Genomic DNA, 23,932 nt, shown 5'->3' on the forward strand with positions numbered 1-23,932 from the left:
TGTATCACACTAAATGAGGACTTCAAAAAGTGGAAAAGAAGAGCAAGTGCATACACAATAACCAAATGAATCTAGCAATCCCACAAGAGAGAGAGAGAACGCATCTACGCAAGATATATGCAAATCCACTCTCAAATTGCAACTGTACACAAGATAGACAATCATACACATGTGTCATAAAAGATGCAAACTCATATAAAAATGCACATATCTATATAGCACCACTATATAGATATATATAAAAACATCGCAGAAAGCATCACTACAAAATTACCCGAAGACCAGCTCTAGCAACATGCTGGCATTTATTTGAAGCAGTACAAAAGGGGGTGGTGATGGTTATTTGAAGCAGGCAGCACAATCTTTCCTTACGCGTTTCGGCTTTAGAAATAGCCTTGGTGACAGGTGAGTACAATCATGGCATGAGTAGTTCAGTTTCATCATAGTGAACTCATGACCATAGGTAATCCTTCAATTCCCACAATACACCATCCACGTCCATTTAGTTTAGTACATATACAGTGACTCAGTGCATTGGTTTATTTATTTATTTTTAGAGTTTTCTATAGCGCGAACTTGAACCGATTAGGTTATCAGAGCGCTTTACATAGCACCAGTTCCGTTACATGTTATCACAGCACTTTACATAGAATCAGTTACGTTGCACATTTCAGGAACTTGAACCGATTAGGTTATCAAAGCGCTTTACATAGCACCAGTTCCGTTACATGTTATCAAAGCACTTTACATAGAATCAGTTACGTTACACATTTCAGGAACACATTTCTTTTTGTTCTAGTGAATAGGGTTATCTCTTCACACGGGGGAAGGGATACACCTGGCTATATTCCAACAGTCACACAGGCGACTAGTCGTTAAAGCTATAACTCTAAACAAGGGAGGGGATACACAAGGATACAATCTAAAAATCACATGGATACTAGTCATTAGAGTTATCTTCTATCTACACAGGAGGGATATGACTGGAAACACTCTAAGGGTCACATAGGCGTGGTAGAGAGTACAAAGGACCACTGCAAACACTAGTGATAAGAGTCAACTACATACACATAGGAGGGATATGACTGGTTAAACTCTAAGCGACACATAGGGGTGGTATATGGTGTCTAGGAGACTAGTCATTAGAGTTATCTCTATATACATAGGAAGGGATAAGACCGGATATACTCTAATGGACACATAGGAATGGTAGATAGTACAGAGGTCTACTGCATACTCTAGTGATTAGAGTTATCTATATATACATAGGGAGGGGATAAGACTGGATATACTAGAGAGTCACATAGGCAAGGTATATGGTGAGCAGAGTTCCATAAGTGTGGATGCAGTCACAGAGCAAAGGGAGGGTGGGAGGGATGCAAGGGTATGGAGAGAAGGGGAAGCGGAAAAGGGAGGGAACATTTGAGGATCATCGACGGGGAAAAGGGTTAATGGACTAGGGAATGGGAGGAGGGCTAGAGTCCAGTGAAGCTGTCCGAAAACAGCAGCAAAGTGATGGTCAGGACAAAGCAAAAAGTCAAGAAGTCCAGTAGTGAAGGTGGGAGATGAAGCTGGAGGCCAGCGGCAGGCGCGTCGAAATGAGCAGTCATGTTTGTTTCAATAAAATAATGGCAGTCATACTTTCTACTGCCAAAATTAGTTCTCTGTGAAGCACAGTAAGTCCGAGTTGGCAGGAAGAGACGATTCTCCTCCTCTTCCTTTCTTACCTCCGAATGCCATGACATCCTGATGGTAATGAAGGCCTCTGGAAAGTGAGCGGGACAGGCTCCCCATTATTGGTCACACACAAAATCTCTAAGTGAGAGGAGCCCCCGTCCTTGCAGGGCGGCTTTGCAACAGCCTGCAGCATCCTGCGATGAAACACCAAAGAAAACAGCACTACAAATGAACTCGATGCCCAACTCAAGGAGCATGCTGGCATTTCCATACAAAAATGAATGAGTTTGGCAGCCTGCTGTCCATCACGCACCACAACTCTCCTTCGGAATGGATAGTATAACACCTGCCAATGAATCCCACAAAGCATGGGTGAAATGAGCAAGGACACAAGAAGTATTGGTGGACCTCAAAGCCAAACTGATAGAGGCAAAAATGTGCCTGCCACAAGAATACAGTCTTTAAGCCTCCCTGTCCGAAGGGGTAGGCGGAACTGAACCAATATTCTGAGCAGCAAAAGCGCCTGTACCAAAAAGTTATGAAGAGTGGATGTTTCATAAGACCAGCCTGGTCATTATGGGCTGGACGGTGTCTATGAGAAATAGAATGTTCAACAGGAGGGCCCACATCGTGTTTTGCCCAGGCCCCCACTAAGGTGTTAAACAAAGCTTCGCAATAAGGAAGAACACACTCCTCTCCAGACTGACTTTGTACAAAATTTCTATTAAAGGTGCCATGTTTAAAACTTCAGCAACTGTTTTTAACATGTTTGCGAACTAGGAGCTTAATTCGTAAGCTAACCCAGGAGGAGATAGAAGGCCAGAGGCTGGAGAGGATTCCAAACCACTTGCATTGCACATCTCAAAAACCAAACTGGTATCCAAAGGGTATGGTTCTGAGTGGGAGACAAACACATCCTCTCATTCACCTTCATATTCATCTGGCCAAGAAGGAATAGTAGGAGAAGGGTCCACAAGGAGCACAGAATCGACGCCTGAGCCAGCCGGTTTCATAAGTGCTGTGTCCGATGCTGCATGGCATCGAGCGGCACGGTCTAATGCCGTACAGTGCTGAGCAGTGCCTTTATCAAAGTCGGGGATTGAAAACGATGCAGCGTCATCGACATTAGATGAACGGAAAGTGGCACCAACAGTGGAAGCCTTAGAGGGCCGTGCACAGTCTGCACTGCTAACAATGTAGAGTGTTCGGAGCTAGGTATCAAAGGTGGTAACCCTAAAGGGATGTCCCCTGGTGTCGAAAGAGAAATGGCATCCAATGGCCATGGGTGAAACTGTGGGCGTTGTAACAGTCTCGGCTCCTGAACCTTCTGGGGGCCGAAGGCGCTATAGGGGAAGGTGCAGACCAAAAAATCTTTTGAATGGAATAACAATATTCCCTGATCTGGGTTAGGGTCTCCCCAGCTCAAGGATATGTTGAGAAGCACCAGAAGACTCTTTTCCCCGACTCCATATGCGAACATAGGGGATCAATGCAGTTTAGATTGCTTGTGCCGTGACTTACCGCGGGACGAGGACAGAGAAAGGCGTCAAGGAGAAGAGCCCCTGGAGCAAATCCGTTGGCAGTCTCTAAAGCGTGACAGAGACCAAGGCTGAGAGGACGCCTTGGAAGACTACATTACCCACACCGCCAACTCATTAGGTGCCTATGGCCAAAGCAGTTGCCAGGAGTCCCACAACGCTGAATCATGGTGGTCACCCAGGCACCACATACAGAGGAGTGGGGGTCCATGGCCAACATTGGCCAACAACAGGGCCCACAAGCCTTAAAATCCAAGGACATGAAAAAGGCACACAGTTTACCTCAACAAACAAGCATATGCAATGCAATCGGTCTTGCATTTGGAACCTTAAATGTATTTGGCTATGCAGTACATTAGACTGGGTGCTGAAACATTTACTGTTCTATAACATGGAGGGAAAGTAATGCCAGGTATGGGAACACATGGAGAGAAATATTGCCTTTCAGCGGGAAATGGTATAGTCCAAAGGTCTGTTTTTAATATAAAATCAGGGCCTTCAGTGGTCATGTCATTGAAAATACAAGATTTGAAAAAAAATACTATTGTCTACAGTTGCTGGAGGAAGACAATTTCTATGGGCTGGAATCTAGAGCACCCTAAAGTGATTCTGGTATTTTACTGACCTCTGCTGGCCGTTTTCTATAAAGAAAGATAAATAGAGGCAGTTGCCAGAATAATGTAAAAAAAAAAAGAAAGTACCTCAGCAGAAAGCAATGCTGCTGGTATTTTACTGACCTCTACTAGTCATTTTCTACCAAGACAGTCAAATAGAGGCAGTTGAACAAGCAGACAGCAATTCTGGTAGTGCAGATATCAATTCTGGTATTTTACTGACCTCTACTGGTTGTTTTCCATCAAGACCGTTGAACAGAAAAAACGTCCCTAAGTGGAAGCAGAAAAGTCCTAGGGCTGATCTCCAGAGCCCACAAAGTACATACACATATAGGCATATGCTAAAGAATATACAAGAGGTCTCGAATGCTGGACCTAAAAAACTTCTAAGTTGGTCAGAACGGACATAGGTACCCCTTCTCCGGATCCGCGCGGAAAAGAATAAACTGATGTCAGAGCATTGGAAGGCGTCTTATATGGACTTCGGTTATATCACTGTATGGACGATGTCAATACGGAGTCATGCATCGCCATCTACCAATGCACAGAGGTGCTTCTGCTGAAAAATGTCCATATCCAGTATGGCACCAGGGGAGGAACTCCAAAGTTAAGGAATTGGAGGCTAGATACCCGTTTCAGATGTGTTTTTCACAAAAAGTCTTCGAATAACATTTTGTAATAGACAGATTAAACCTCTGAAATGTTGCATTATTTTTTCCAATAAGCAGATGTAGCCTTTACCTTTTATTTACCATTGGTTTTACACCGTAACCAACACTGCCTAGTCTATTCCACATGAAATGGCAACCATTCAGTAAGAAAATTACAGATATCTGGAAAAATACAGCTTTACAGCTCGCAAAGCAACATACAACCCCACGCAACAGGGCCTAACAAGAATCATCACAGTGAAAACCCACAGGGCTTGTGTGAGTGGAAGGCCAGCTCCAAAATCCTTGCCTACTACAGTCATTTGTGAGATTACATGGAAAAAATAGGCTTTAATGTAGCATAATAATAATCCACAATTAAATGCTGATTGACTTTAACATATGCTTTTCACAATAAATATGTCAGAACTAATGCTTTTATCATAACATAAACTGATCAGTCATATAGCCCTGATCTTTGGCTTGCCACTGTAACCAACTCAGTTCTACTGTATCAAGTATAATAAGCCTTATCAGAAGCCAAAAAGTGCCAAATAAGTAGTCTTGTTACTGAAAGCACACACATTTGGCCCAATCAAAACGTGTATAAATGTGAACCAATAAGTGGATGGAACCTAAACCCTCTCTCGGTAGTACTCTGAAAGGTCTTTTTTGTTGATCACAAATGTTAAGGCAACAGTTAAATTGTCAAGCCAAACTTAAAAATTTACTTTAGTGTAGCCCTGGCTCTCAAACACAAAACTTCCTCTGAAATCTAAAGTTAATTATGGAAGGGGAGGGGGCTGGGACTGCAATCCTTTCCTCGTGGCTGACTTCCTCCTAACTGTGCTACTGCCATGATAGGACAAACACCATCAATTATATAGTTATCGGACACACTTTAACAGCATTACAATGTCATGTGTGTGACCCTGAAAGTGCAAGCTCAGGCAGCTGGATAAACAAACAAAATTATCACAGCTGTGTGTGGTGTGCCACACAACTTCTGCCCAATTAAAATATGTACTCCTGCCTCCCAACACGTGGGTGGAGTGAGGTTCTGAAAATTACGAATTCGTTCATGCCCAGCCTCCATTTTGAGATCGCCGCCATTTTGTGTTGCCCTCACTCAGGCAGCTTGGCGAACGCGATGTTTTTGTCTTTTCTGCTTTGCGTGTCAGGTGGCATCCTCGCCTAGGTTTGCTAACGAGTGTCAGGGTCTGGCCGAGTACACTAATTCCTGTCTGAGCTGATTAATCCCCGTCCGGACTACATGTCATTTCACACCATTGTTTCCTTTAAGTTATCTTATCAGCTGTCCTTCGCTACATGCCTCATGTATTCTCCTGTTTCTCGACTGTCCTTCTACGATACGCAGCTGTGTTTTCTTCTCTTGCAAATCTAATTGCGTGGATTCACTTGTGATTTACCTAACCGGGAACTTGAGTTGCTTAGGTCTTAAAACATTGTCTATAACATTTACCTATAGCTCATGCTCGTGTGTGATTGCATTTTGAAATTGTATTGTATCGTATATAAACCTGTGCGCCACGGAGTTAAGTGGCAGTCTCTTTTGAACCTCGTTGTACTGACAACTTCTAAGACCACTGTACTAGCTGCAGCTAATAAATACCATCTTCTACGCCAGACGAAGAGTCCGTGTCTCTGTTTTGACAAGGCATCTGAATCCCGGGGATCTTAGGCATAACCTGCGCCGCCGAGCCTTAAGGCTGTGGTTCTCCAACTGGCGCCCAACGTGGGGCGACTTCAGTGGTAGCGGTTGAGCCCGAGGGTCGTGAGGAGCCCCGCAGGAAAACTCCAGAAGAAGCGCACCACGTAATCGACCCCTGTATGTCGAAAGTGGACCGAAGGTCTTTGACGTCACGGCAACTCCGCTCCGACGGCTGCTGACGACTGCTGCCCTGACTGTCGCCCTGCCTTGGACCCTTCTGAAGTTTTGGTAGAGCGAGACGATAGACGGACCTTCGCTGGCGCAGAACGATTCTTAGTTAAGTATTTGGTGGGTCGCTCCCACAGACCTTTGTTTTGTTTTGATTCTTAGTCTCTGATTCAGATATTGCAATAGCTGAAGCCAAGGGGTAAGTACGATTGTACTGTTCCACTGATCTACACCCCTTGTTGTTTGTGATCATTGTAGAGAAGTGACGATGCCTGGGCTGAGTAAGTTGAAAAGATTTTGTTGTTTGGGTTGTACGAGGGATTCCCAGTTGGAGGAATCATGCCCGATTCCTCCGGTTGGAACTCCGACTTATGAGCTCTATTCGAAACATGGTATTGGTCCCATTACCTTTAACGAGACATGAGTCCGATACACGAAAAATAGTGGAGTTTTAAGATGGCCCCAGAATGGTAGCTTTGATCCTGCCATATTAGATAATTTAGAAACGATTTTGTTTAAAAGAAAAGCCCGGCCGGCTATGTTTGACTCCTTTCGCCTGTGGCGTAAAGAAGCCAAACAGAAAGAAATAAAACAAGCGAAAAAGGATAAGAAAGGGCAAGACATGTCAGTCTTGCAGGCTGCCCAACAGTTTAAGGACAACGAAGTAGACAATGCGAAGGAGGTATCAGAGAGACCACATCGTATGGCGATAGATAGATGCTATCCGATGTTGCCTACTTTCTCTTCAGATAAAAGTAAGGAATTAGAAGAAGATTCCCTAATGTCTTGTTTATTAAATTCACCTCCGCCCTATGCTCAGAATGCGAACGCACCGCCGTTACCCCCTCCCATCCCTCAACTGACCATGATGTGAAGAACCACAATTAAGAGGCTTCAATTGCAGTCTTCTGGGTGCTGGTAGAAAGTCTTTCTAATCTCATGGAGGATATATGTCTGACTCTAGAAGCGTGGCCATAATGATCAGAAGATAAATATGTTTTATTTTAGTCAAACACGGTTTGACCCACAGGGCTGTTTTATGCAGCAGTCATGGGAACACAGGCTGGTGAAAAGAACTGCCCTACTATATCTCCCCCCACTCACTTCAGAATATAGTGTTATATAAACTAGGTTCTGTACTGTTACACCTCCCAAAGAAACTGTAATTGATTGGTAGTCATATGAACCTAAGGAATTGTGCCTAAAAGATAAATCAAATGCATTAATACTGCCCCATGAAGCTCCCACGGGTGATTCTGCAGGACATTTATTCAGGGAATCCACTATCAGAATGTCCTTGCACCAATAATAGGCAGATTGAAGCGAAATGGGCCAGTCAATAACCCTGTCCTATTCCTAAATGACCTCCAATCAAAAAGTTACTCCTCCCTGCTTGTTTATTTGAAACATTGCAGAATAAATGACCTCAGAGTAAGTTTGTCTCAACTTGCAGCAGAATAATGTACTCTCTCTAAGGAGAATGTAGCATCTTTCGCCAGGAACTAAGACTCATGGAAAGTGACCTGCACACTACCAATGGAGTTGACCAACAACACTGCAGAATCATTATCTGCCTCACTGTCTTCAAAGTCATCCTTCACACCCAAACGCACAGTGGAGTGGGTTGATTAGGAAGGGAAAGCACTAGGAATCTGCAACAAGCAGTTTTTCCAATCATTTCAACTATTCCTGTTGCGTGTGCCTTCTTAAATAAAAAGCGGTCTTCGCCCAAGGAGAAATGGGCTCAGGGAGCACCAGCAGTCTGAAACGACTTCAAATCCAGTGCGACCGAAGCAGAGACATTTTTGATTTCTGCTTATGAAGGCAGTAGGCGCCATTGCTGAAATTGGCACTGTAGTTAGACAAAACCAGCTTAAAGAGCAGTTTTGACAGACAAGGTTTAGAAGTTGAAATAAACAACTAACTAACAATGCGATAGGCAATGAATCAGTCATGAGGCTGCAAAGGCACACCAGAGGACTGTTGATTAAATAAGGTCAACATAGCCTTCTAAAATTCCTCCAGCTATTGAACCAAGCCCCCTATTAGGAGGGAGTAGGGCTTGCCCCTTAAGACGAAGAAGATTACCTATTTTTAGAACTTGTGCTTCCTGTTTTTTGAAGAAAAGTGCCCCCTTTTCCTATGTCCCATAAGGGAACGCCCCCTTGAATGAGATCCGTGTGGTCCCAACCCGACAACCTGAATGGAGACTTTGACTTAAAAAAATGCACATAGGCTCAAGAGAACTGGAAGCAACTCTTTCCACAGTCTGCTGTAAGACTGGGAGGGATTCTTCAGTGTAGCAAGCAGGGAAATCTTTTGATCTTCCTTCGAGGCAGCGCTTTTTTGAGACTCACGCATATCATTTCACAGAGTAAAACTGTTCAACTATTATTATCATTGAATGAATAAGAGAAATATCTCTGGCTTCCCTCTACCATGTTTTAGTGCAGTATGGCTCAGATCCTGTTCTAAAGAAATATCTCCAAGTACCCTTGATCCCTAGCACTAAGCTCTCCCAGTGTCCAAGGCAGATCCAGTGATCACATGAAGCATTTAAAGAAATATCCATCTCTAAGCGCCCATGTCGAGTTGTAGTCTGTTTCTCTCCTGTAAACTCAAACTTTCATGAAAGGTTGTAATCCTTTTTTTTATCTCACTTGATGGCCTATCTTGTGGTCTTTCTTTGAAGTAGCACCTCACAGTTCTTGGAGTCAAAGGCTTTAAAATGATGTAAATGACACAAGATGAGGCAGGAACGTGAATGCCCATTTGTATAGCAAGGCATCTTAGCTGAAGCAGACTATTCTCAATATTTCCTAAATGAATTAATAACTATAGTTCATCTAAATGTGAATACTGCAGTGATCTTTTCATACTGAATTACCTATACATTGTAAATTTGGATTTGATAGGACTATCAAATATTACTGAAATAAAGGTTTAATATATGTAAAGCATGGGAAATATGATCTATATTTGTGCTGTATGGATGTTTATAGATTATGTCACCCAAGCAGTACCAAAGCAGAAAGGTATGTGTGTTGGGGGACATATTTTGCAGTAAAGGTGTGGGGCATCTTTTATGTAAAATAGCAAAGATCAAATTGCCTATAATTAGAAACACTAGTTTCTGGTTTACTAATTTCATGGTCATTGCTGTGCTGGGTACCGGGGCACAATTATGTGAAGAGGACACTTTCCTAGTTTGCGCCCGGCGCATCTTAAAAAGGGTGTATCGGGTACAAACAGGGAAAGTGTGCCTATTACATGGAATGCGCTAGCCCCGGGCAGCCACAAACTCGAGCTGCCCTGAGTGCAGCGCATTCATGTGAAAAACGGAGCAGGTGCTTTGAAGCCGTGCTGTGTTTTCATAGTGCAGGTGGCAACCCACCTGTTTATGTTTATGTTTATGGGATTTGTAGAGCGCGTGACTACCCTTGGCCATCTAAGCGCTAGAGGAGTGGAATAACAGGAAAAGGAGGCTAATCCACTGGAAATAGCCAGGTCTTAAGTTTTTTCCTGAACTGAGTTTCTTCTTGGATAGACCGGATGTTGGGATCTAGACTGTTCCAGAGCATAGGTATCAGATGGGAAAAAGACCTCCCCCAATCTAGCTCTTTTGATTACAGTACTCTTCATGAGAAACTTTGAGCTTGATCTGAGTTGTCGTTGGGGAGTGTAGTGGGTGACCAGGTTTTGAATGAGTGCGGACCCTTTCCGTGCATAGAACGATGAGCCAGATTGAGGGATTTAAATTTGATTCTAGCTTGAACGGGAAGCCAGTGTAGTTCCTTCAGTCTGGGTTTAATTGACTGACATCTGGGTATGTTTAATAGTAGCCGTGCTGCCGCGTTTTGGACGACTTGGAGACGGTTGACTGCATATTTCGGGGAACCCAAGAAGAGGGAGTTACCGTAGTCCAGCCTTGAGACAACCAAGGCCTGGACCACTGTTTTCTTACCATCTTCTGGGAGCAGGGGCATGATCTTCCTTAGCAGACGAAGTATCCCAAAACAGGTGCAGGATAGCTTTTTGGCTTGTATCTCCATTGTGAGATTTTTATCTAGCCACATGCCAAGATTTTTTATGGACGGTTTCGGTGAGGGAGGTAATCCCCAACTGGCAGGCCATGGGATGTCCATGTGGGGATTAGAATTGTTACCCAAGATCATCAGCTCTGTTTTATCACCGTTTAACTTTAGTTTATAGTCTGCCATCCAAGATCCGATTTTCTCGAGACAGGGGACAAGCTGCCGGAGGTCAGTATTCAGGGGGTCTGAGATTGAGAAGACTAGTTGTGTATCGTCCGCGTATGAAACGACGTAGATACCAAACTCTTGAACAATCAGGGCAAGAGGACTAAGGTAAATTTTAAAAAGGGTAGGGCTCAGGGATGAACGCTGAGGTACTCCCCAAGGTGATGGGAAGGGGTCGGACTTGAACCCACCCTCCACACATTGGAGTGACCTATCATTCAAAAAGGAGGCCACCCATTCTTTTTCTGTCCCTTTTATGCCCACCTCTTCTATTCTCTGTATTAATACCGTGTGGTCAACCGTATCAAATGCGGCACTAAGATCGAGGAGCACCACAGCCGCCATTTTTCCCTGATCTAAGATGGCTTTGAGTTTTTCAGTGACCACTAGCAGTGCACGCTTGGTACTATGCTTGGGTCTGAACCCCATTTGTGTTTGGTGGATGACTATTGTTTTCGAGAAAGGTGGAGATTGCGCCGTTCACATGTTTTTCCACCATTTTGCCCACTATTGGCAGGAGGGATATTGGACGGTAATTAGATAGTTCAGCTGAATCCAAGTGTGGCTTTTTCAGCAGAGTTTTGATAATGGCGTGCTTCCAATCCTTTGGAACCACGCCCTGTTCAAATGAAAGGTTGATAAGCTTCCTCAGTTGAGTGGTGACAGATGCCCCACCTTGGGCGAGAATATTGGGTGGCGCTGGGTCTAAGGGAGAGCCTGATTAAATATTTTTTAGTAGTGCGGATACCTGATCTGAATTTATGGGGGGATAGTCATGAGGACTGATCCGTCCCACTGAACTAGGGTCTGAGATTCGGGTAAAGGAGTGGGCGGGGGGTTTCCCAACGGCCCCCGCGCGGCGGGATGCCTGGCTTTCACCTTGGGGATGCCCTGTAGGGGCTATCTCACAGGGAAAAACCAGGACGGGTTCCCAAGGCAAGCGCGGAGATACCCCTTCGGGGGTCGATTCTGGCGCTATATAAGAAATGCAATAAGAAATGCAATAATTGGGCTGGAAGGAATTATAAATGGTTTCAATTTTGTTTGTAAAAAAGGTTGCCAACCTGTTGCACCTCTCTTTGGAGTGTTCCGGGCTGTTAGGCTCTTGAACTGAGCTAGTGAGAGTTTTTACGATCTTGAAGAGTTCCGTCGAGGATTTAGACGATTTGGCAATTCTTTCTTCATAGAAGACGGCCTGTGCTTTCCGGACGCTTGTTTGATAGCGACGTATGGCGGCTCTATAAGTTGTTTTTAATTCGGGATCGTATGACTTCCTCCACTCTCGTTCTAGTTTTTTACAGTTCTTTTTCTGCTGGACTAGTGTAGGAGAGAACCAGGAGGATCGGTTGGTGTTTTTATGAGAGAGGGGGCCTGGCTACCTGAAGTTTCTATTGATGGAGCTGTTTATCCATGTATGGCATTTCTTGTGTGCCTCATTCAGATCTTCGGTTTTGAAGGGTGTAGAAGATTCCAGATCACAGATCTAGGCCTCCGGTACACGTTTGGGCCATTTCCTTCCTATAACTACATGTGTTTTGTTTGGTACTGTAATAGGGATCTGCAGTTGAAATGGAATCAAGGCATGGTCTGTCCATGGCATCCAAACTGGGTCTGATACTTTTAGCCTTTGATCATTATAAATAATGGGGTCTAGAAGGTGTCCTTTCTCATGTGTGGCGGAGGGGACCAGTTGTGGGAGCTGTAAGGCTTCGATATCGGTTAGGCACTTCCTAGCACAGGAGTCATGGAGATCATCCAGGTAGAGGTTAAAATCACCTAACACCGTTATGGCGTTTTTCTCCATGATCATACTGGCTGGTTGGTCTGGGGCTGAGTCGAGGAATCCGGTGGAGGCTCCCATGGGCCTGTAGATTAGCCCTCCCGTAAAGGAGCTGGTTGCGGAGAAGGATAATCTGAAGGCCCAGGTTTCGGAGTTAGTTCCCAGAATCTCCATTGAACCCACATACCGCACAGTACAGCGCCTGTTCTATATTTAACTGGTGCTGGCACTGCTGAAGGACGGTATCCTTTACCTTCAGAAGTTCTGATCGGTTATAGGTGAGGGCTCTTCTCAGGAGTGCAGGTTTGGGGGCAGGGTTCCTGGCCCCTGGTCCCGAAAGGTCGCGGGCGGGCACAGACGGGCTTCCTTTTGGTGCCCCTTCGACGCACCAGCAGCGCGCCTGCTGCGCGTCCTCCAACCTCTGTACTTAATATAGGGAGTGTTCATAATCCGACCGACCCTTTCTCTCCCCCCATCAAGTGGTCTGATTGGCAGGAGAGAGAAATATGGCCCCGCCCTCCACTCAAACGGCTTCTGCCGCAGTGGACCTGGGCTGAGGTCAAAGTCCTGAGGTGTCAAGCTTAGTGCGCTTTTAAAGGGGATTAGAGATCTCCTTGCAGGTGGGTGCGGTGATTGACTGCACACACCAGCAAGGGGATTTCAGGGGGGGATCAATGGGACTCCCTTTCTCCACTCCAGATGGCTGCAATCAGGGGCCCCACTGTCAGTGCGCCTCCTGAGAGCTTCTTTGCCTCTGCGCCCGTGTCTATAATACAGCATAGAGGAAAGGGATTCCCTCATCTGGAGGGGGCCACACAAAATGCAAATGAGGGAACATGCTCTTGAAAAGGCACAGGCGCTGTATGTGTGCCAGTGCTTTCAGTATTACAGAAGGGACAGCACAAGCGTCTGCGGCCCCTTCTGTAATAGCAAAATGCCCTGGGTGCGCGCAAAGCGGGCGAAAACGTCTGTTGTGTCCTGGGCCACTTCTATAATAAGGCCCCAGTTCTTTAAACAGATTTCCTTTGTGTCATGAAGTCACAAGTTTGCAATGATTGTAGTTTAAAAACTGTTTAATGTAGCCTGAGCTCAAGCAGGAATGCTATACTATGTTATGTCTATTTGTACAGCATGCGTATCACGTGGGAGAAGCCTTGTGGAATGCTGGAGATCAGGTTGGATGAATTGTATGAGTAGAGGGCTATGCTGACCATTTTGATGAGTGTTCTAATAGGAAGGATCTAATTCATTGTGTTGCCTGGCCTCACATTCTGGCCTTGTGTGGACACTGGATGAGGATGGTGAGCAATATTGGGTCAAACACTGTCGAGAGGTCAAGTAGAATGAGTGCTGCTGTTTACCTTTGTACATTGTGAGGCAGATGGTGTGGCAGTGATGAGAGCGCTCCCTGTGCTGTGGTTGGTTCTGAATCTGGACTGGGAAGGGTGGCTTGCTTTGAGGTAGTTGGTCTGCCAGGCATTGATTAGTTTCTGAAAGACTTTTGCTGGATATGGGGGATGGAGATATGCTTGTAGTCAGGCAGGTTCAGGGGTCAGCTGAAGATTTTTTGAGGAGCAGCAGGGTGACATCGTCTTTTCAGGAGTCTGGGAAAGTAATCATGGAATTGGAAGAGTAGAGAATATGTGTGAGGACTGTGCAGTTGGGGTTGAGTCCTTTGGTGAAGATGCTGTGTGGGCACAGATCCAATGGGGCTCATGAATGGTGGATATGATGTTGGCAGTTTCAAAAGTGCTAATGGCTGGCAAGCAGATCAGAACAGCTTCCGGGGTAGCTATGTTGTCAGAGTAGAGATCTTTGTGGGAGGAGAGGTCCAGTTAAGATGTGAAGCTGTTGTACATCGTGTTAATTTTGTTTGTGAAGTAGTTGGAAAATTCTTTATAGAGTCCTCGCAACAGAGTTATCAGTGTAGCCCTGGTGAGTTGGGCAGTCAATTTCTTTAAGAGGATGAAGTAGATTTCCTTGGAGGAGGTTTTTGCAGTCTGGTTCTTTTCAGGGAGGGCCTGGTGGTTTTTAAGTGCTGGTCATAGATCCAGTGAGCAGATTTGTAAGAGTCTCTGTCATCATGCGAGCATTGCTGTTGTCTTTAAATCTGTTGGCAGTGAGGTTCTGAGAGCTGGAGGTTCTTGGTGTACCAGTGTGTTTTCTGTATGGCTCAAGTAGGGGTGGACCTCAGAGGAGTAATGGTGTCGGGGCAATAAATTATTCATTTGTAGAAGTTTACAATTGAAAATGCTAGTTTGTCATGGAGGGGAGGTGTCGGGACCAGAGTTCTGAGATCTAAGTGCGCTCGGGGATTTTGTTCCATTGGCATGGGACAATCTTGTTGCAGGTGCTTCTTAGCCTGGTTTGGCAGGCGCAGGCCGAAACGCACGAGGAAGTGTTCAGTCCAGATAAGCATCGTGAGCACGTCTATGGTGATGTGGGGAAAGTTAGTGAAGATGGGGTCAAAGAGGTGGCTGGCCACAAGGGTAGGGTTGGTCACTCATTTGATGTTTCCTAGGATACTGAGGTTTTGCACAAGTGGGGTTGTTCTGGTCCTCTATGTGATTATACATGATGCAAGTGAGAATATGGCTACATTTCCACATGAAAAGAAACTGTATTTGACTTAGGTATTTCATGAACATTGGCATACTGGCAAGAAATAAAATACATTCCTGTTTAGAAGCCTCACAGTATTCATCTGTGGTGGACAATTCCCAAATTAAGTGCAACTCCCTTTATCGCCATCTAAATTTTATTTTCTCTATCCTTGTTTTTTTACTGAAATTTGGTGGGCAACCAATGGTCGGCAACACTCCTCGTGCTACCAGAGGGGGGTGGATACTTGCGTTCCTATTGTTGTGAATATATTTACATCTTAATTGAAACTTACACTTGTGCACATACAGATTTTTAGTAGATTTACATCCATGGTTATCTCAATGCATTTAGCAACTGCTAAAAATGAATCAACAACAGAGAAAACCATAAGCACTTCAAAAACCATCGCTATACCAGCAGCTGAAAGGAAGGATGCTTTTCTGTCATGGTTAACAAATAAAAGTTGAAATAGAAGTAAGAATAATATAAACCATACCTAACATACAGAGAAAAGCACTATCATTTAACTATTAATCCTAAAATTGTTGGTTGGCATTCATTGTTTCCAAATGGAATCTGGAAATACTATTAGATATTCTATGTAAGTCCTCATACACAAAATATTGTAATTCCTACTGCCATATGCGTATCGTTTGGACTAGCAAATACCCCAGGTATATGCCACATGATCTACTACTGTTGTTTTCCCAGCACATGCTTGGTTGCACTTACACTATTTGTGGAGAGTGTTCACACTGTGGAATAGCCACAGGTATAAGGTATTGGTAAGTGTGAAATTATAAACGTAGTTTTTTCATCAAAAGAAAAGACATTTTTCCAGGTGTAGACTTTCTTTCCTCCTTAAAAAATGGTAGGTGTTAAGCACTTTCCTATACTAGTTCCTCCAATTACATCTGGTCAGTGTTGGTATAAAATTGAGTGTGAGAATATAAATGGGAAAGGCATAGCAAATGCTTGTGACTCTGAATCCTTCTAACTAATATTAGATGTAAATAATGGTAAAGGGTGTTCTTGTTAGTCAGGTTTCTCTAAAGATACCCAGTCAGTTTAGAATATGCAAACTGTATATAACATAAGCTACATACCTGGTAATTCCAATATAAGAGATTTCCTGTTTAGTTTCATTGTTGACAAGAGACAGACCAACACTATGCAGCAAAACATTTATTTCCTGATCAGGCTGTTCCAGCTCCTCAGCTTGACGAGCTTTAGAAACCAATGCAACATCGTCTGTAAAAAGGAGTACTCGCTGACGTCCATCCAGAAAAGATACCCAGTGTATCTGAACATTCTGATTGTATGGAAACTGTCCACAATCATCCTGTGTGAAGAAAGAATAATACATGAAAGAGAAAGAACATACACGCCCTCTACATAGAGAAACATACATATTAACATAATTCTTTTTAGGTAGAACTGTGATGTGCAATCTTGAATGAATGCACTAAAACAGTTGATTTTAATAAAATCCTAAAACATATTCATTGCGTTTTTTTGAGTGTGTCTACTCATGGTGAAAATATATTTGTAACGTATTAACAACAAATAATCTTGTTAGTCTCACTGGACTGATCATTCTCCATAACGCACCATGCTCATGTAATGCCCTGGTGGTTCAGGCGTTACAGTCCACTAGGTTTACTGCCTCTAGTTAGTAAGATGGCAGATGTGCACAAGGATGTTAGGTGAAAAATAGCATGGACTAGCCCAAAGACTCTAGTCATTGAGGCTAGTGACTCAGCAGATGGGTCCGATGGCCCCTGACACCCTCTGCTGATAAGTCTTCTTATGCAGGAGATGAGCACAGGTCACACATCCCAAGTTATGATCAGAGCCAAGAACCAGCTAAAAATGAGTGTGGGTCAGACACAGATGTTCGCCACCTGCAATCCAGGAACCGCTTAAGGCCGCAAGATTTGTGAAGAGGCATTGTTCATCAAAAGTTTAAATGAAGTGTAAAAAAGGTTGAAAAGAGCCAACTACTAGGCAAGCTTCTTATTACAGCCTCTGTGAAGTGTGTGGAAAAAATCAACCAAAGTCAGCAATAAATGTTTACTGCCAGTAGGAATTTGCAATTTCACATATTACTTTTATTTCTAGCTGACCTAATTGCTGATAGAAATTCCAGATGGAGATTACTTCCTGTAGGTACTTCTACATGTGGAACATTCAGTAAAGACTAAGATTTAGAAATGAACAATCAACAGTGACATATTTTAAGAGGGCATTTGTCCATATCAAATGTGAAGTCATTCATTTGAACCCTACCTTAAGCAGAGTATGCTCTCCAACACTTTCAGCACACCTCCAGCATAATGTCTTTGTTCCAGTTGGATCTGCCCAAGCAAAGAGACGCACCTCACCAGGACTTAGTTGCTTTTCATTTGGTGACCCACTGGAATAAAAATATTTGTCTTTGAGAAAAAAATAGAAGCTTGCAAATCAACACAATGATTATGAACTCTTAACATTGTATAATTCTGTTTAATTTACTGCCCCTTTAGTATAACAATACTGACTAAATCAGAATTTATACAGCGGAACATCGTTATAGTCCAGGGTTCACTAATTAAGGATCATTCACAAGTTTTCTGTTTGTATCAGAATTTAGAAAAAACCTTCTGAATGAACAAGTTACTTATCATCAATAAAGTTTCTTTTTTGGATATGCGTCTTTCAGTAGACTCCTTAGAAAAAATTCCTAGGCACCAGACTGGATCCAGAAAAAAATCTAGAAGCAGTTCCTCCTTACTGTTGCAAAGGGAGATGAGTCCGCAAGGCCTCATGGCTGGTGACACCACAGATTCTATATAATATGCCACAAGCACTGGCAACGTCAGCTTGGCCAGTTTTTTCACAACCTAAAAAAGGCAAGGGACACTGAGAAGCAGGGAGGAGCCAGGATGGAGGTCTATAAGGTATTTGTGGGTAAAATGAGTAGCCATTGGAAAGAAAATTACCAACAGTAGGAAATGTGCTCTTGCAACGAATATTCCTTCTAACAGATAGTTTGTTTGACTAGCGAAGGAGTTTTTGTGAGGAAATGGGTTGCAATGTATGGTGTGGCAGTGCGACCTAATCGTGTATTATGCTTATTAACTCCTTTAGGACCAGTAGATTTTGTTTGTTAAACCCTTAGCTCAACCCTGGGTAGCTGGGGTTCTGAGCAGTCAAGCTTACACAGAGGAACAAATGTAAAGCATTTAAACAGCACCAGGATAATTGAAGAAGAAATACATAAGACATTCAATAAATCTAAAAATAGACTGCATTTTATGTACGAGACATCAACATGAAAACGATCCAGCAGAGGGTTCCAGAGATACAGCAGTAACAAGGTATAGCAAATAGGCACTTTTTCACTTAACTGCGAACAAGCATTTGGAAGTACAATGAATTTGACCCAAACTTTTTCAAGAAAAACTTGGATAAGTATCAATATGGTTACTCCAAGTCACTTTAGTCAACCAACTCTGGCAGGGAGTCAGTGCGGTGGGACCTCAGGAAAGAACAGCCGCAGTTAGTTCCAGTCACGTGCATCTCCTTGCCATTGACTCCAATGGAAGTGGTACTGATACAAGGGATACAGAATGCTGAAGATGCTCAAGGATGCTGTGGATGTGATGCGATTGACGGGGGTTCTCCCTCAGTGAGTCGGTCACGGCCATAGGGGTTGACATCCCTCAGAGTCTTCTCGGTCCTGGCAGAATTCCAGTCACAATCGGGCTACTAGCCACCCATATCATGGACACAATGGAATTCTTCTTTGGATAGTAACTTGCCTTCTGGTCGACCAAGCTGCACTTCAACAACTCTATCAGGTTCAGCAGACTCTGGGGCAAAATTGAGTATTAAATTCTGGTCCCTGGTGCTGCACAGCGCTGAGGAGCGGCAAAGAGAGAAAGAGAGGATCTGGGCTACCAACTAGCCCCAGTAGACTTCTTCAGCTGTTGTGGCCTCGTGCTGTGAACAGGTCAGCCAACTGACCTTTGGAGTATCTTGCTTTGGCTGGGCTCCGAAGTCATCTACTCTATGAGCAGGACACAGCAGACACAGTCCCGCCTCCTTTGCTAGCCACCAGGTTCAACAGGTGCAGTCTATGCGAGTGCAACCTCTCTACGCCTAGGCCTTGGTGCAGGAGGGCAATCCTTCTTCCGCCCTCTTCACCAGTCCAGTTAAGATCTGACTTCTGGGTGAATAGGATACCCTACTTATGCCCAGAAAATGCCCTCAGGATTGACGCGTTCATCAACCAATGAGCTACTAGGATCCCTCCCTCCTAGTGACCACTTCTTGTGAAGTGCAGCATCTGGCTATCCCTGAATTCTCCATTCTACCCACTTCCAACAGGGCAGAATCCTTCCCTAGTTGTGTCAAGCTCCCTAACCCAACCAAGAGGTGTGGAAACCAAGGGGACTACATGCCCCTGAAAAAAAAGTTTGGCAAATGGTTCCCCTCTCCTTCCTGAATGACAGCCTGTCTAGCTAACCAATAGAGAAGCCCTCTCCCAAGCGTTCACCATTTGTCTTTCAAAGGCAGCTTCTCCTTTTGGACCAACACCAGTGTGTCTTCCTGCAAGGGAGAGGTAACACCTCTTTCCCCCACAGACTGCTATTGTCTCCTTTCCTGGGAGTCTCCCCAGGAGTGGAGAGCGGTCTCAGGGACAGACTGTGTGGCAACCGTGGATGGGCACAGACGATTTAGCAACAAAGTGGCAACTTTGTAAAAGTACCTGTTTGCAAGAAGTTACATCCGTTTCGACTTGGACATCTTCAGGTAACTTCAGGTAACAAGTTGTTTGATTCCTTATAGTACCAACTTAAAAAAAAGAATGTCTTTTAATTAGTAGTAGGCAAATCGCACAAGTTACTACTTGTGTAACAATATATCTGTAAGATACATTAGTTAGTGATAGATTCCTTACCTTAGAATATCCCCAGGCATCAGACTGGATCCGGAAATTTTTGCATAGCAGTACCCATGCCCGTCGGTAGGCGTCATCCGCGGCTCCGCGTCCGTCGTGGGCGTCGTGATGACGTCATCAGAGTACTTAGACGCCGCCTCAGCGCACTGACGCCAGTTCTAATACACAGCTTTTCCGCGCCAGAAACGCAGAGCCATGATAAAAACCAACACTGGTGCCATGAAACTAGGGCCCTGAAAGGGGATGACCTTAACCCTAGATATCGGTTCGCAGAACGGGGAGGATGGGTGGGTCGGTAAGGAATCTATCACTAACTAATGTCTCTTACAGATATATCGTTACACAAGTAGTAACTTGTGCATCTGAAAGAGACAAGTTAGTGATAGATTCCTTACCTTAGAATAGATACCCCAGCAATACCAACCCTGGTGGTGGGTCTGCAAAGCAATAATCACACCAGAAAGTCCTGGAGGACGGAACGGCCAAAGAAGCCATCCCTCCGACTTGGCTGTCCAGGCAGTAGTGTCTAGCGAAAGTGTGCAACGAGGCACACGTAGCTGCCTGACAAATGTCCTGCAAGGGGACTCCTCGGCCCAGGGCAGTAGTGGTCGCCGTGGCCCGAGTGGAATGGGCCCTCAGCCCAACAGGAGGTTCCTTTTTAGCCAAAGAGTAGCATGCCTGGATGCACAACACGATCCACCGAGAGATGGTCCGCTTGTGCACCGCCCGTCCTTTTTTAGCGCCCACGTAACCAACAAAGAGTTGGTCATCCACCCGGAACTGGCGTGTGCGATAGTAAGAGAGCGCACATTTTGGGTCCAGACAGAGGAGCCTCTCTTCCTCTTTCGAGGGATGCGGAGGTGGAAAGAAGGTGGGCAAGGTGATGGACTGCCCACTGTGGAAGGCTGTGACTACCTTGGGCAGGAAAGAGGGTTTTGTCCGCAACTTAACCTTGTCCGGATGGACAGAAAGGAAAGGTGGTTTAGAGGAAAGAGCCTGGAGCTCACTCACTCTCCTGGCAGAGGTGATGGCAACCAGGAAAGCAGTCTTAAGAGTAATTAGACGGAGAGGACAGTTATGAAGCAGCTCAAAGGGAGCGCACATCAAGTAAGTTAGAACCAGGTTCAAGTCCCACTGGGGCATCACGAAAGGAACAGGAGGGAACATATGAGTGATGCCCTTCAAGAACCTGTTAACAATAGGGGACTTGAACAAAGAAGGCTGATCAGGTAGCCTTAAGAAGGCGGAAAGGCCAGAAAGGTAGCCCTTGAGTGCCCAGAGCAGAGCCCTGCTGGGCAAGAGAAAGAAGGAAGAGGAGAACCTCAGAAAGGGGGGCAGAGAGTGGATCCACAGCCTTTGCTGTGCACCATGCCACAAATCTGTACCTGCAGGCGTATACCGACTTTGTGGAGGGACGCCTGGCTGCCAGAATCACATTACAAACTTCAGGAGGCAAGTCAAATGGCCTCAACTGTCACCGCTCAATCTCTAAGCATGGAGGTGGAGACTGGAGAGGTTCGGGTGGAGGACTGTCCCCTGTTGCTGCGACAGAAGGTCCTCCTGAAGAGGCAGACGAATCGGGGGATCGACAGACATGCTGAGTATCTCTGGATACCAATATCTTTGTGCCCAGTCCGGAGCCACAAGGATAACCTGGGCCCGGTCGCGCCTGATCTTCTTAAGTACTCTGGGCAGAAGTGGTATAGACGGAAAGGCGTACAACAAACCGCAACGCCACTTGCGACAAAAAGCGTCTCCGAGCGAGTGCTGCCTTGGAAATTCCAACGTGTAGGACTGATGACATTGCGCTTTCTCTTCTGTGGCGAATAGATCTAACCAAGGCTCTCCCCACTGCTGAAAGAGGCCTTGCGATTTACAAAAAGGGGGTGGTGATGAACAGAGTGTCTGAGTTAAACAGACCACTCTTACCCAGTCCAAAGATCAGGGCTTGATCCATCACCGTTATTTATCTCACTGCCCCATCCCAGCTCAGAACCTGGCTATATGCAAATCAGTCTGTCCCTGGCCCAGTGCATCATGGGAACAGGGCAGACTAAACTACCAAGCCAATTCTTCACCAGAAAGGAAACAAGCTACCGGGGACCGGTTTCTGGCATTTCAGCCTTCTTCGGCCCGGCTTGATTGAATCCTGATGGAGCAGTGAGAAAGGGACTCATGTCTGAATATACCCTGCCACACCTATAGTGGCCAAAAACGATTTACAAAAAGGGGGTGGTGAGGAACAGAGTGTCTGAGTTAAACAGACCACTCTTACCCAGTCCAAAGATCAGGGCTTGATCCATCACCGTTATTTATCTCACTGCCCCATCCCAGCTCAGAACCTGGCTATATGCAAATCAGTCTGTCCCTGGCCCAGTGCATCATGGGAACAGGGCAGACTAAACTACCAAGCCAATTCTTCACCAGAAAGGAAACAAGCTACCGGGGACCGGTTTCTGGCATTTCAGCCTTCTTCGGCCCGGCTTGATTGAATCCTGATGGAGCAGTGAGAAAGGGACTCATGTCTGAGTATACCCTGCCACACCTATAGTGGCCAAAAACGATTTACAAAAAGGGGGTGGTGATGAACAGAGTGTCTGAGTTAAACAGACCACTCTTACCCAGTCCAAAGATCAGGGCTTGATCCATCACCGTTATTTATCTCACTGCCCCATCCCAGCTCAGAACCTGGCTATATGCAAATCAGTCTGTCCCTGGCCCAGTGCATCATGGGAAGAGGGCAGACTAAACTACCAAGCCAATTCTTCACCAGAAAGGAAACAAGCTACCGGGGACCGGTTTCTGGCATTTCAGCCTTCTTCGGCCCGGCTTGATTGAATCCTGATGGAGCAGTGAGAAAGGGACTCATGTCTGAGTATACCCTGCCACACCTATAGTGGCCAAAAACGATTTACAAAAAGGGGGTGGTGATGAACAGAGTGTCTGAGTTAAACAGACCACTCTTACCCAGTCCAAAGATCAGGGCTTGATCCATCACCGTTATTTATCTCACTGCCCCATCCCAGCTCAGAACCTGGCTATATGCAAATCAGTCTGTCCCTGGCCCAGTGCATCATGGGAACAGGGCAGACTAAACTACCAAGCCAATTCTTCACCAGAAAGGAAACAAGCTACCGGGGACCGGTTTCTGGCATGTCAGCCTTCTTCGGCCCGGCTTGATTGAATCCTGATGGAGCAGTGAGAAAGGGACTCATGTCTGAGTATACCCTGCCACACCTATAGTGGCCAAAAACGATTTACAAAAAGGGGGTGGTGATGAACAGAGTGTCTGAGTTAAACAGATCACTCTTACCCAGTCCAAAGATCAGGGCTTGATCCATCACCGTTATTTATCTCACTGCCCCATCCCAGCTCAGAACCTGGCTATATGCAAATCAGTCTGTCCCTGGCCCAGTGCATCATGGGAACAGGGCAGACTAAACTACCAAGCCAATTCTTCACCAGAAAGGAAACAAGCTACCGGGGACCGGTTTCTGGCATTTCAGCCTTCTTCGGCCCGGCTTGATTGAATCCTGATGGAGCAGTGAGAAAGGGACTCATGTCTGAGTATACCCTGCCACACCTATAGTGGCCAAAAACGATTTACAAAAAGGGGGTGGTGATGAACAGAGTGTCTGAGTTAAACAGACCACTCTTACCCAGTCCAAAGATCAGGGCTTGATCCATCACCGTTATTTATCTCACTGCCCCATCCCAGCTCAGAACCTGGCTATATGCAAATCAGTCTGTCCCTGGCCCAGTGCATCATGGGAACAGGGCAGACTAAACTACCAAGCCAATTCTTCACCAGAAAGGAAACAAGCTACCGGGGACCGGTTTCTGGCATTTCAGCCTTCTTCGGCCCGGCTTGATTGAATCCTGATGGAGCAGTGAGAAAGGGACTCATGTCTGAGTATACCCTGCCACACCTATAGTGGCCAAAAACGATTTACAAAAAGGGGGTG

The 23,932-nt window shown here is 45.2% G+C and overlaps 1 protein-coding gene across 1 annotated transcript in view; it reads right to left on the reverse strand.

The window, feature by feature from the left end:
- Window positions 1–23,932, reverse strand: part of VPS13C (vacuolar protein sorting 13 homolog C) — a 2,437,235-nt gene that overhangs the window by 651,844 nt on the left and 1,761,459 nt on the right. The window contains exons 66-67 of the mRNA XM_086955811.1: window positions 17,312–17,438; window positions 16,129–16,364 (exon numbers count right to left, since the gene is read on the reverse strand). Coding sequence (XP_086811937.1) covers window positions 16,129–16,364; window positions 17,312–17,438 — 363 coding nt within the window. The remainder of the gene's footprint in view (window positions 1–16,128; window positions 16,365–17,311; window positions 17,439–23,932) is intronic.

Source organism: Lissotriton vulgaris, chromosome 2_1, assembly GCF_964263255.1.
Source record: "Lissotriton vulgaris chromosome 2_1, aLisVul1.2, whole genome shotgun sequence".
Classification (NCBI taxonomy): domain Eukaryota; kingdom Metazoa; phylum Chordata; class Amphibia; order Caudata; family Salamandridae; genus Lissotriton; species Lissotriton vulgaris.